The sequence below is a fragment of the Mesocricetus auratus genome, unplaced genomic scaffold (genome assembly GCF_017639785.1).
Source record: "Mesocricetus auratus isolate SY011 unplaced genomic scaffold, BCM_Maur_2.0 Super-Scaffold_100025, whole genome shotgun sequence".
Taxonomy (NCBI): Eukaryota; Metazoa; Chordata; class Mammalia; order Rodentia; family Cricetidae; genus Mesocricetus; species Mesocricetus auratus.
The window spans coordinates 19,278,274-19,292,004 of record NW_024429206.1 but is presented as its reverse complement, the minus strand read 5'-3'; the positions used below and the strand labels follow the sequence as shown (position 1 = coordinate 19,292,004).

The following is a 13,731-nucleotide window of genomic DNA, read 5'->3' as shown; positions in this document are numbered from 1 at the left end:
GGAAGGAGGCTGGGACTGTTCTAGAAGGGGTGGTTGGGCTCCGCATTCAAGCTGTGAAAGGCACAAGGCAGCTTCTGTTCTCTCCAGAGGACCTGCACCTTCCCGTGGTGCATCCTAGCTGCAAGGGAGTCACACAGATCACCGCCTCAGCAGCATGGCAGAATCCTAGGAGGCCACCTGAGGCAGAGCTGAAGGTTTCTTTGGGGTAGGGGTGGTTACACCGGTACCTATACCTGGCATGTGTCCAGTTCTGACTCCGAAGTCAGAATGCAAGTGTTTGGCACCAGCTACAGGTGTGCACCACTCTTCTTAGGCAAGAATTGGCTGGTGCCCTCTTGAACTTTCAGCAGCTATGATCATCTACAGGAGAGAGCTGCACAAGATTGGGTCCATTAACTTCCTGCCATGAATGGGCTCAAGAGGCCCTGCGTTCTCTCTGAGGCTTTATAGACAGTTCATGGCTGCTGTGGGAGGGGCTTATGAGGCCCCCACCCATACGGGAGAGACATTTTCTTTTATGGTGTAGCTGCTTGTGAACACCCCCTGCTCTTTTAATTAGCTCTATTTACCAGTCTAGATAATCCCTTAGAGATGTGCTCATGTGCCATGGGACCCAGAGCATATGCTTCCTGACTGTGTTTGGGAACAATATAGTATGAGGCACCGTAGATGAAGTACTGAATACCAAGACCTAAACCTATTCACCTTGAAGCCCAGGACTTCGCCACTAATGTTTCTACACCATTCCACCCACTTGGCCAGGTGGCCACCACTCTCTCTCTCTCTGCTTCAAGGACTCTGGCATCATCAGAGTCCACATGTGACTGACCAGTGTGGTCTGCATCTTCTGGTGCCTAGATTATTTTATTTTGAATAAGGCACTCCAAGTACTTCCACACTGGTGGGAGCGGCAGGATTTTCCTCTTTATTTAAGGCATTTGCTGGGTCACTAATTGCATTGGCTTTAGTCCCTTTTTATTTCCTGACTTGGTCTTGGGGGTCTTCTGTCACCCAGTAGGGCAACCTCTTGATGGGGCAGTTCAGGAAGAGGCATGCTGACCTGAAGGCAGCCGAGGGTACCACACTTTATGTTTGGATCCTGATTTGAAGGAGTGTGACTTCAAAGTTTAGATCAGGCCATCCTGGGTCAGTGTACTCTGTAACACCCTGTAAGGATAGGGTGCAGGGACCTGTTTTGGTACTGAGAAACCTATCAAATCATTTCTAGCCAGAAACTTGGTAACTGGACAAGTTGGAACTTTTTTTTTTTGGTCAGAGTAACCACAGATTTCTATGTAAACCAGTATGAGTAGTAAGGTAGTTGTCATCTAAGAGGGGAAGAGCTAGAGTGTAACTTAAGGTACAGCTTCACTTAGGTACCTTTGATGATGTTATAGAAGGTCCAGGCTCTGCCTCTCCATAGTACAGTGCCCAGCTCTGTGGACACACTGTGTTCTTTCCTATCCCGATTAGAAAGGCTATGGGGTCACTGGGCATCACAGCTTCCCAATTTCAAGCCAACAGAAGAAAAGACCCCATGCTCTGGATGTACTAACCCTCCCTGATGTGTCTCATATCATATGCCATCACCAAACCTTCAGTACAGCCAGCTTGTATGCTACCCATGATGAACCAGTCCAGGGCTTCAGTGAACCAGCCTGGGGGGATGAGGACGTGGGCACCAAAAAGAGAGGGAAGTACAGGGAAGGAAAAAAGCTAGCATGCTGGTATGATGGCCTGTCTCCTCCCCCATCTGCTCCTGTGTCCTGGCTAGGTCCCGAGGGCCCCACTGGACACTATTCTGTGATTGGTGACTATATCCCATTGTCTGGGAACAAGCTGGAGCCTCCGTGTGTGAAGCCCTCCTTCCTGTTACGATCTAGCAGCCCAAGATGCAGATTTGAGTCCGAGGTGAGTCCCACTTAGCCAGCTCCAGACTGAACCTGGGGGCATGGATATTATGGGGGGACACAGGTGGCAGGAGGACACAGCACCCCATCAGTATCTGGACAGCCAAGTCCTGGTGAGGGTTTTACAGACAACAGAACTGGCTATGCGGACTTCTGATTTGACAGGGAGGGGCTATGAAGCCCGGAGGTTCATCAATTGGTGTCACTGTATACCTGAGAAGCCGGGCATTTGGTTGGATGAATAGAACTGGGAGGTGATGGGGGTGGGGTTAGGTGTGGCTTTGGTCTCTCAAATAACACTAGTCTCTGTGTAAGTCACACCAGGTGGCGCTGGAGGGCTCCCAGGAAGGAGCGGCATAGCTTGATAGGCACCATGAAGAAACGCTCTGCCTTCCGCACACACAGGGAATGGGAGGGGAGCCTGCCTTCTCTAGGGCACTGTTACTCAGTCTCCCTTTTATCTGAGATGAGTGATAGTGTCCTTATCTCAGACGCGTATGGCCACAGGTCCTGGGATTGTTGCAACAGGGACTCTGGTGGCAGTGTCCTTAAATTCTGCAGATGCTGAGACCCCAGGGTGGAAGAGGGGAAATGAGGTGTCTAGGTGGGAGCTCTGCTTTGGCCTACCTCTCTCTCTCCAGACCCGCCCCTGAGAAAGCCCGCTAAGCAGTGACCACTCCCCCTGAGATGCTCAAGACCATGCCTACAGGGTATTTAGGACCAGGCCCATAGCCCTGCCACGTGACTTCTCTCCTGCCTTCTTCCCCTGAGAATCACCCAGGAGTTGCTTTGCTCAGATTAAACGTGGTTTTATTAATTCGACTGGATTTGGCTTCCTGCATCAGCAACTGGGGATTTTCAAAATACTTAGCAAGAGGATTCCTACTTTTTCCTTTCCCGTGGGTCTCTGTGGCTTACTGAATGCCACTGGAGATGGCAATTGGGGTCCTCCCTAGCAAGAGCCCTCTGGAAGAAGAGGGTGTGGTCACCTCTGTCTTCCACAAGCTACTTGGCATGACATTCAGGTGTCTCAGGCTCCCAACTCTCTGCTGATGGGCAGGCTAGGGTTCCAGCAAAGGTCTGTGGAGCTGGTTCCTGTTTCATGAGAGTGTCGTAGACTGGGCTACTGTCCCAATGAAGCCCAGTGAGATTGCAGGCAGATTTCCTGAATGTCACCATGGAAGGTGTCATGACACTGTGTGTGTGTGTGTGTGTGTGTGTGTGTGTGTGTGTGTGTGTGTTGGAGGGGACATGCAGCCTTTAGTATCACTAACTACAAACCACCATCACTGCCCTCACAGATGGACAATGACCGGAACTCTAACAACTCCAAGCAAAGCAGCTCGGGGAAGGTGCACCTGTGTGTTGCCCGCTACAGGTAGGGGTGTAACACCTTGAGTGCCGGGGCAGAAGAAGCTGGTGAGAGGCAGGGGTGGGGGGTGGGGGTGTACAGGATGAGATCATGCTTTGTTCTCCAGAGCCTCTCTGATTCAGTGTCTCAAGCTGAGCATCCAGGGCCTTGCTCCCTCACACTCCCCAGGTCAGCAGCTGAATTAAGGTGCCCCACGGCCATGGCCCCAGGAAGACTCTGGGCCAGAGTCTCAGGCCTTTCTCGGGTTCTGGTGGCCCCAGTGGCCTTGGCTTATAGCCGCATCTCTCCAGTCTCTGTCTCCACCTTCCCATGGCCTCCTCTTCTAGGTGTGTTCCTGTGTCTCGTGCACTAACGACCACCCTGGCCAGTGTGATATTTTCTCATCTGGGTGACACGTGCAGGGACGGACTTCTTGGGAAATGAGGCCACATTCAGAGATTTGTGACAGATTTTTTTGGGGGGGACACCATTTAATCCACAACAGGTGGCAAACAGAATGTCACAGGGGAGACAGTGCCTAGAGCCTCCATCGATGCCTCCCATCCCCCACCCTCTATTATCTTGCCGAAATCCCAGGCATCATACCTTAGAAGTACTCAGTAGGGCATATGGTTGATCAAACAAATGCAGTTTCTGGATTTTTTTTTTTTTGTGAAAGTGTGCAAAGATACCAGAAGGACATTTAGTAGGACACTGAATACAATATTAGTCAGAAGTTAGAAGCAGTGTCTACATCTGATATTAGAAAAACAATTCCATAAAGTTTGGTGACCTTGACAGTGTTATACTGTACTAAAATTGAAAAGGCAATGGCAGATTTCATGAGATAGAAATACAGTATCCATGCTGGGCGGTGGTGGGGCACGCCTTTAATCCCAGCACTCGGGAGGCAGAGACAGGCGGATCTCTGTGAGTTTGAGGCCAGGCTGGACCAACAGCCTCCAAAACAATACAGAGAAACCCTGTCTCGTAAAACCAAAAAAAAAAAAAAAAAAAAAAAAGGAATACAGTATCCTACATTGTAAGGTGAAAAAATGGTAAGTAGCATGTATAATGCTGTTCTACCTCAGTGAGTTAATACATATTTAGAGGTAACATAGTTGGGCTGGAGAGATGACTTAGCTGTTAAGAGTCCTCGAGGATGCAGGTTCAGTTCCAAGCACCCACAGCTGGCAATTGCCTGCAACTCCAGCTTAAAGGGACTCAGTGCCCTCTTCTGGCTTCTACAGACACTGCACACACACACACACACACACACACACACACACACACACACACACACCCCTGCACATATACACATAAAGAAATAAATCATAACAAATAAAAGCAACAGTGTTCACTTTGTTTGTAGTAGATAGTAGGGTTCAAGCTGAAGATCAGAAAATCAAAGCAGCCACCTTACTAGAGAGCTCTTACCTCTACAAAATCTTCAGACTGGAAAGAGAGAGAGTTCCTGTCTCATCCCTCCACATATTCGCCTCTAATGCTGGGATTAAAGGTGTGTGCCACCACTGTCTGCCCTCTATGGCTGACTAGTGTTAGTGTGGCTAGCTTTGCACTCTGCACTTAGGTAAGCTTTATTTGTTAGACCATAAACAAAATACTACCTTTAACCATTGGTGTGAGCTAGCCAGAGGAAGCTTGGGAGCAGACATAGGATCTCACTCACATGAGCTATGACACCATTTGAGATGTAACAGGTGTGAGGGCCACATGCTGACAGACCATGGCCAGAACCACTAACATGCAAACTGCTTCTCCCCGCAGTTACAACCCCTTTGATGGGCCCAATGAGAACCCGGAAGCCGAGCTGCCTCTCACGGCGGGAAAGTACCTCTACGTCTATGGGGACATGGATGAGGATGGGTTCTATGAAGGTCTGTGGATGTGCTGCGGTTGGTGGGCACTGACTTGTTCCAGGCAGAAGACCAGCCTGCCCGGGCCCTGGGAGATGCACCAGGTTCCCACATGTTCCTGGCTGCTAGCCCTCTGTTCTGTCCCTCCCTATCCCCAGAGGTCCCAGTCTCCCTCTGTGATGATTGCCAGGACAGTGGAGCTGGATTTCCAAGTGTTAATGGCCATAGATGGCTGGCACTTGGGAGCCTTGAGTGTTCATCTTGGCAGAGCTCCTGGGCAGCTGCGTGCTGACACTGACGCTGATGGACTTTCTACAGTCACCTCTCATTATCCATGGGGAACAGGTCGACACTCAACCTCAAGGATGCTTGAGTCCCTTTTAAAATCATGAGGTGTTTGCACATAGCCTGGGTGCCTCCTCTTGTGCACTGGGACTCCTTCCTAGATGGCTTCTAACACACCTAAGTACCTGCCAATGACGATCAGACCACAGACAGACTCTGTACATGTTCTGTACAGATAAAGTGATTTTTCTTTTATTCATTTTAAAATTTTTATTTATTTTATAACCCAATCACAGTTTCCCCTCCCCCCTCGCCTCCCATTCCCTTCCCCCAACCTCCTTTCTACCTCTATCCACTCCTCAGAAAGAGTGAGGCTTCCCCATCATGCATTGTGCCCGCCTAAAGGCTCCAAGGGCCTCACTCAAAGGGGTTCCAAACTCAGGCTTTGATCGTCTGTGTGACAATAGGACTTGTTTCTATTCTGTGTGCCTCCATCTTTCCCATTGCAGGATGGCGATAGCAATAGCATTCACTGTTTTCAATGTCTGCAAGATGGGTTGGATGCTAGGAAGTGCTTGGAACATAGCCTTGTACATGGTCATTGCTCATGGTTCCCATCAACATCAACATCACCACTACCATAATCACCATCATCACATCACCATTATCAATCACCATTATTATCACCACCACCATCATTATCATTATTACATCATCATCACCACCACTGTCATTATTACCGTCATAACCAGCACCATCATTATCATTATAACAATATTACCATATCATCATCACTACCATACTATCATTATTACTACCACCACCAGCAACAACAACTGCTGATACTATCACCACCATCATTATTGTTACCAACATCATTACCATCATCACTTCCATATGCCAGAATGTCTTTGGTGCAAAGGATTGACTGCCTTAAGACCCATGGCCTAAGTGAAGGTTAGACACATAATACAAATCCTAATTTGCCCTCTACATGCCATGTCACAGATCCCCCAAGGCAAGGGAATCCAGGTAGGGAAAAATCCAATGGTGCCACAGTCTCCTGGGATCACCTGGTCTCTCTTGGAAAGTGTGCTATGATAAAGGGTTGTGTGTGTTTGTGTGTGTGTGTGTGTGTGTGTGTGTGTGTGTGTGTGTGTTGGAGTCCCTAGCTCCTCTACATAGTCTTTTTTGGCAGCTTCTGTGACTCATTAATCCAAGAGCATACACACACACACACACACACACACACACACACACACACACACAGAGGGGGGGAGAATTTAGCTGCTCTCTGGAATAAAAATAGGCTACCCACCTGTACAAAAGTTAGGGAGTGCTTAGAATGTATAGCATTTGCTTATGTCACACAACTTAATGGCAACTCTGATTGTCTCTGACACTTTGACAACCAATCCAGTGTTTTTATTTCACATCAGGTGGATGCTAGGGACATAGATGCTCTGATGATTTACCCAGTAGGGAGTCACCTTTAAATCCCTATTCATATGAACCTATGATCAAAAACAATAGACATCTGTTAGTCTCCAAAAGCCATGGATCTGACATGTTTGTTCATCTTGACATTTTATTGCGCACCAACTGTGTGCTGGGGTTTTCCAGTGCTGGGTACTCAGTCAACATGAGCTTTTTGAATCCCTATTGAACAGTTTCCTTGTTACCAGTGTGTGCTTGGTGTGTACACTCAGAGTCTCATAGGGCTGGCAGAGGAATTCAGACTTGGTGATGATGGGGTTATGGCAGTCAGAGGGTATGGAGGGGACAGATATGTGAATTCCTGGGATGCTTTGCTTTGTGCGGTACTGTGGGGCCCAGGGGCCCAGGGGATGGCGAGTAACATCTCTTCTTGTATCTAACAGGAGAGCTTCTGGATGGGCAGAGGGGCTTGGTGCCCTCCAATTTTGTGGATTTCATCCAGGACAATGAGTCACGGTTGGCTGGTACCCTGGGGAGTGAGCAGGACCAGAACTTTCTCAACCACTCTGGCATCAGCCTGGAGCACGACAGTATCCTTCATCTTCACTCCCCAACTCAAGTGGACTCAGGCATCACAGACAATGGCGGGGGGACTCTGGACATGAGCATTGACGACATCGGAGAAGACATTGTGCCTTACCCTAGGAAAATCACCCTTATCAAACAGCTTGCCAAAAGTGTCATCGTGGGCTGGGAGCCTCCTGCTGTCCCACCTGGCTGGGGCACCGTGAGCAGTTATAATGTGCTGGTAGACAAGGAGACACGCATGAGCCTTGCCCTGGGCAGGAGAACCAAGGCATTAATTGAGAAACTTAACACAGCCACCTGCACCTACCGCATCTCCGTGCAGTGCGTCACAAGTCGGGGCAACTCGGACGAGCTACAGTGCACGCTGCTGGTGGGCAAGGATGTAGTCGTAGCACCGTCCCAGCTGCGTGTGGACAACATCACACAGATCTCCGCCCAGCTCTCGTGGCTGCCTACCAACAGTAACTACAGCCATGTCATCTTCCTTAACGAGGAGGAGCTGGACATTGTGAAGGCCACCAGGTACAAGTATCAATTCTTCAACCTCAGACCTAACATGGCTTACAAGGTGAAGGTCTTGGCCCAGCCCCACCAGATGCCCTGGCAGCTGCCCCTGGAGCAGAGGGAGAAGAAGGAGGCCTGTGTGGAGTTCTCCACCCTGCCTGCAGGTAAGCCACATCCTCTGGGTCGGGGTGGAGGTCTATGAAGAAAGGATGCTAGAGCTCACCCTGCATGGATAGGAAAAGGCAAGAGGAGGTGATTATAGGAGTCTATGTGATCCTTCAAAACCCTCAGATCCTTTAGGAAGTTCAGAGCCCGTTCACGGGTTTAGAGTTGGCTCTTGGATAACATTTGGGGATGTGCCCTCAGCATTTGATCTGTCAGAGACTGTCCTAGAATATACGGGAGGGGAATGAGGCCACGTCTGGGACTCTATACCTTATGCCTCCTCAGACAACACAAGGGGGATCATGAGTTGAAGAGCTTACACGTCTTTCTAATGCTGTCCCTTCTTTCTTAGTTTTTGTTATAAATAAATACTTGCCAATGAACAGTACAAAGAATGAAGTAGTCCACCGAAGTTGCTACAGGGCAAACCCATCTCTCCTCTGCCTTCTTTGTGGTAACTGGGTGAGAGTGTGCCCTCTCTCACCTTCTCCAATAACTCTTGGGGACAGGGCACATCTGGCTTCTGGAGGTCTCCTGGTATAGATAGGACCCTGTGCTCTTATATTAGTGAGTTGCCTCTTTAGTGTCCCAGAGTGTTTGTGATATTGGTGGCCGCTGTGTGCATCCTAGTAGGTTTGTGAGGAAGAGGCAGCCCACACAAGTGCAGGGCACACACATGCATATATACACTCAAGGGTGTCTTTATGTCCAAGAGAAGAATAAAAGACTAGATGGTGCCCTGTCAACCCAGTGTGACTATCCTCGAGAAGATGAGAATGAAACTAAAATATGTCACGAAAACTGTGGAACTGTTGGTGTTGGTCATTGGTCACAGCCTGGAAGCATGTAGGAGGAGAGCCTCGAGGAGTTGTTTAGATCGCATTGGTCTATGGGCACATCTGTGGGAGATTGTCTTGGTTGTTAATTGATATAAGAGGGTCCAGTCCACTGTAGGAGGTACCATTCCCTAGGCAGGTAGCCATAGGCTCTGTAAGAAAGCTAGCTGAATATGAGCCAAAGAGCCAGTCCCTAATCAGTGTTCCTCCATGACTTTTGCAGCAAGTTCCTGCCATAACTTTCCTTAGAGATGGACTGTAACCTAGAAGTATAAGCCAAATAAACCTTCCTCACCCAAGTTGAGGGTTTTGTTTTGTTTTCTTTTCTTTTTTTGGTCAGTGTTTTATCACAACCACAGAAATGAAACTAGAACACTGTTCTTCATCAGGGTTGATACTTCCTTTCTATCCCTAGTGTGCCCAGACTTTTATCAAGATTGAGTTAAATTTCCAATCTTGATAATCTCTCCATCTATCAAGTCATGATTATTCTTTATTATGTTAATGTGGTGATTGTGCTACTTTTGAATATTCAACAACTTCACACTTCTCGGGTTCAACTTAGTGTTTACGGGTGGATGAGCCTAGTTTTTAAATGATTTCTTTTCAATTATGAGTACATGTGTTTGTGCACATGTGAGTGTGTGTGCCTGTGCCCATACGTGTGTTAGTATGGGTATGTGAGCCATGTGTGTACAGTTGCCCAGGGAAGCTAGAAGAGGGCATCAGATACCCAGAAGCTCTCTCCCCTCGGACATTTTATTATTGCAGGGTAAGCAGTAAACATTGCCGAAATGGTTTATCTTCTACCTGTTCACAAGGCACGGTGCCTTTAATCCCTTAGCTATTTGCAGTTTTTCTCTCTGTTATAGAGCCTGGCCAGCCTGATCCATAGGGGGAGTTCTAAGGAGATCTTGAGCCAAGCATGCTTGGATCTGAGATAGTAAGGGGCAACCCCACTTCCAGAACCAATTTCTTAGCTCAAACAGCTCACGACACTTCACATCCCCCTGACACACTGCTTTTCTCCTCATTCAAATAATGATTTCTTTGAAGCATTTTAGAAAATGCCCTTTCTTATTCCCCAATGCAACTAACTGCCACTTACACTGCACTCTGGTCTTCCTGTGTGCGGCCCAAGTTTCCACCTGTGGTCATCTCCTTTTAACTCTGATGAGTTTCCTGTAGGACTCCTTATGCTTTCATTTATCTAAAATACTCACTCTTTACCAGCATTGTTCAAATACATTCTCCTTGTGGAATTGAGTTCTGGATGATTCGTTTCCCTGAGGGCGCCATCCCACCTTTGATTGACCTCATTGTCTCTACAGTGTCAGCTGTCACTCCTACTGTTACCTTCAGGGTGCCTCTCAAAGGAGGACTTTGGCTTTTGAGGCACATTCTGAACACACCTTCCTTAGACAAATGTCATGTATGAGCCACCAGGGAGAAATGGACTCTGATCCAGGCTGAGTTTCTGAGACCTTGTCACAGTAGAGTAATGGGGACCTGTGCCACCAGGCCACAGGTCCATGCTGGGGTGAAGGATCTAACTTCTTACCCTGGGCAGCAGAGTGGGTTTTCTGAGCCTCAGTTTCCTCATTTATAAAATGATGTTGGAGGCATCCTTTATAATGTCATTACGAAATGATGCGGAGAAGTCCCCTAGGACTCTGGTGAGGGCCTAGAAATACAAAGCATGCAAAGTGCATAGGATGGCTGGCATGTGGACATTCCCCGATGAGTGGTATCCTCCTCTGGGATGCCTCTTGGGCTTATGAGTACATTTCTTCCAAAATGAAGCCATCTGGATGCTCAGTCAAGAGGAATAGGGAAATTCTACCCCAAGTCTGGAGTAAAGAATGCTATTGTCCCTGGTGTCTGAGGGCAGATGGACTATCTCAGGGCCACTGGAGTGGCTTGGAGACCTGGGAACTATTTCCCTATTACCTGAATAAGTGACTCTGAACACATTTTCTTCCTAAGACCCAGTGAGCATGCTTCCCATGATGTCAGCCCACAAGGAAGCCACCAGTCTAGACCCTTGCAGTATTTGGATCAGGCAGAACTCTTTTGACGTGAGTTTTCCCAGTTCCATAGAATGGTCTGATATGTGGTGTGAAGTCAAAGGTTGCCGTCTCTAGAGTTTGGTGATGAACATGAAGATGGGGGGTGTGAGCAACAGTCAGGAGGAAAAGTAAGGAAGTCGGGAAGAGTGGGTGTGTCAGCGTTGTCTTTCCCCCAGAACCATCCATGGCTGTGTGACTCCCAAGTCCCTTGGCAGAAGGAGCTCCATTCAATTGGAGCATAAGAGCAGGTTTCTCAGAGGCAAAGTGGGGCCCCTCCCAAATGCAGGTGGATAAATGCCAGGTGTGGGAAGCAGCACAGCTCGCATGGGCATCCAGCTGAATGCTTGTCTTTGCTACCTACAGTCTCCTGTTCCCGCTCTCCCCTCTCCTTTCCTGTCTGCCTTGTCAACCATGTGGACGGCTCCATTTCCAGGTGGGGCGGAGCGAGTGAACAAAGGCCCCAGGACCATGCTCTGACAGCATCTGTTTCCTCTCTCCTTCCAGGGCCCCCGGCCCCACCACAAGCTGTCACCGTCCAAGCTGGGGCCACAGCCGCTACTGTCCAGGTCTCCTGGAAGCCCCCTGCGCTGACTCCCACTGGGCTGTCCAATGGAGCAAATGTCACAGGATACGGCGTGTATGCCAAAGGACAGAGGGTGAGCATGGGGTGTGAGGTCTACCCTGCAGGGGCAGGCTTACGGGGGGGGGGGGCCGTGGGAACAAAGTCTCCACCAGCCTTCAGGAGATCCCTGCTGGGCCTTCCACTCTGCGATCTATCTGCCACAAGTCTGAGAGAAGTCCCATTCTATTTTGGTTCCCAGCTGGGTCCAGTGTCCTCTCTGCCTCCCTCACCCCTGCCCTGCCCTGCCGCATCCAACACTGACACATCGCCTCTGAATTCACCAGCATCAGGCTCCCAGGCAGTAACTGGCTTGCCAGTTTTAACAGACTCTGTGTTAGCAGGTTAAGACCCACGTAGGCAATCTCCCACTTGTATGTGACCAGACCTGGACTCTGAGAAATAGTTGTATTTCTGGTGTCCCTGAGCGGAGAACCCATCTTCTTAGTCTGTCACCCCTATCCTGGCACATGAAGCAGAAATTTTACCCCGAGGAAGTCTCTAGAAAGCTTCTGTGTATCTGTTCACTGGTGTCTTAGTTAGGGGTTTTTTTTCTGTGAAGAGACACCATGACCACAGCAACTCTTATGAGTGAAAGCATTTAATTGGGGCTGGCTCACAACAGAGGTTTAGTCCATTATCCCTCCTGGAGGCACACAGGCAGACGCGGTGCTAGAGAGGTAGCTGAGAGCTCTACCTTGGTGCCAACAGGAAGCAGAGAGAGAGAGAGAGAGAGAGAGAGAGAGAGAGAGAGAGAGAGAGAGAGAGAGAGAGAGAGAGAGAGAGAGAGAGAGAGAGGAGCATCTGAAACCCCCAAACCCACCCTTAGTGACACACTTCCTCCAACAAGACCACACCTCCTAATAGTGCCACTCTCTGGTGACCAAACATTCAAATATAGGAGCCTATGGGGACATTCCTGTTCCAACCACCACAACCGTTGCCACCCCATCCTCCCCCCTGGTGACAGATTGGGCTGCTGGGCTTGGGATGAGGCACCCAGCCATTTCTCCCATGTTCACCCCTTGAAGGCTATAGGCTCTCCCGGGGCAAGTTCCATGATCTCTAAGGGCAGGTTTCATGCACAGACAGGAAGCCCACCTGCCCTGCCCCCTCCTCCCCTCCCTACAGCGGTGGCAGTAAACAAGTTCACGTTCGGATCCCTGTGGAACCCTGCGTCTGGTCTAGGGATGGAAGGAGACGGCTTTGCTTCATAGATCTCACAGCTCCCTGGGTCCTTGGCTCCCAGAGATTCTTTGGCTTTCGCTAGCTCTGCGAGTTGACTGGAGCCAGATGTTGGGCTCAAGATGCTGGGCTTTTTTTTTTTCTGCCAGACATCTGGCTCCAAGGAGAGGCCACTGCTGGGTCAGCGCATGCTGACAGCCCATGACATGGCTTTCTCTGTGTGCAGGTGGCTGAGGTCATCGCCCCCACAGCAGACGGTACGGCAGTGGAGCTGGTCCAGCTCCGAAGCCTGGAGGCCAAGGCCGTGAGTGTGCGCACCCTGTCTGCACAGGGAGAGTCCATGGATTCTGCCCTCGCTGCCATCCCCCCTGACCTCCTGGTGCCTCCAGCCCCCCACCCGAGGACTGCTCCCCCACCAAAGCCATTAGCAAGTGACCTGGATACCAAAGACCAACACCTGGGTCCCCACGTCAAAGCAGACGAGTCCTGGGAGCAGAGCCGGCCACCAGGCCCCGCACGTGGCCACATGCTGGAACCACCCCCCGACGTGCATAGTGCTGGCCCGGGCAGAAGGTCACCCTCACCCAGCCGGATCCTCCCTCAGCCCCAAGGAGCCCCAGTGTCCACCACTGTCGCCAAGGCCATGGCCCGGGAGGCCGCACAGAGGGTAGCTGAAAGCAGCAGGGTAAGATGTGTCTTCCTAGAGGGTTTTGGTCCCCGTACTCTTAGGGGTGGGGGGTGTGACCTGTCCCTGTGCCTAGCAGGTAGAAGCCGATCTACCAGAGAGCACTCTAGACCTCAGCCTAGAACTGGGCAGGGCGTGTCCTTCCACTGAAACATTCCTGCCTGAGTACTTGCATGTGTGTTGGGGGGCGGGGTATTGTGATCATGGAGACTGAGGTTAG

General features: G+C 49.9%; 1 protein-coding gene across 7 annotated transcripts in view; it reads left to right on the top strand.

Annotated features, from left to right (window-relative positions):
- Positions 1 to 13,731, top strand: part of Rimbp2 (RIMS binding protein 2) — a 171,648-nt gene that overhangs the window by 128,275 nt on the left and 29,642 nt on the right. For all 7 annotated transcript variants that reach the window (XM_040731246.1, XM_040731249.1, XM_021233313.2 and 4 more), the window contains 6 exons: positions 1,775 to 1,911; positions 3,212 to 3,288; positions 5,050 to 5,159; positions 7,304 to 8,116; positions 11,527 to 11,678; positions 13,053 to 13,511. In XM_040731246.1, coding sequence (XP_040587180.1) covers positions 1,775 to 1,911; positions 3,212 to 3,288; positions 5,050 to 5,159; positions 7,304 to 8,116; positions 11,527 to 11,678; positions 13,053 to 13,511 — 1,748 coding nt within the window. The remainder of the gene's footprint in view (positions 1 to 1,774; positions 1,912 to 3,211; positions 3,289 to 5,049; positions 5,160 to 7,303; positions 8,117 to 11,526; positions 11,679 to 13,052; positions 13,512 to 13,731) is intronic.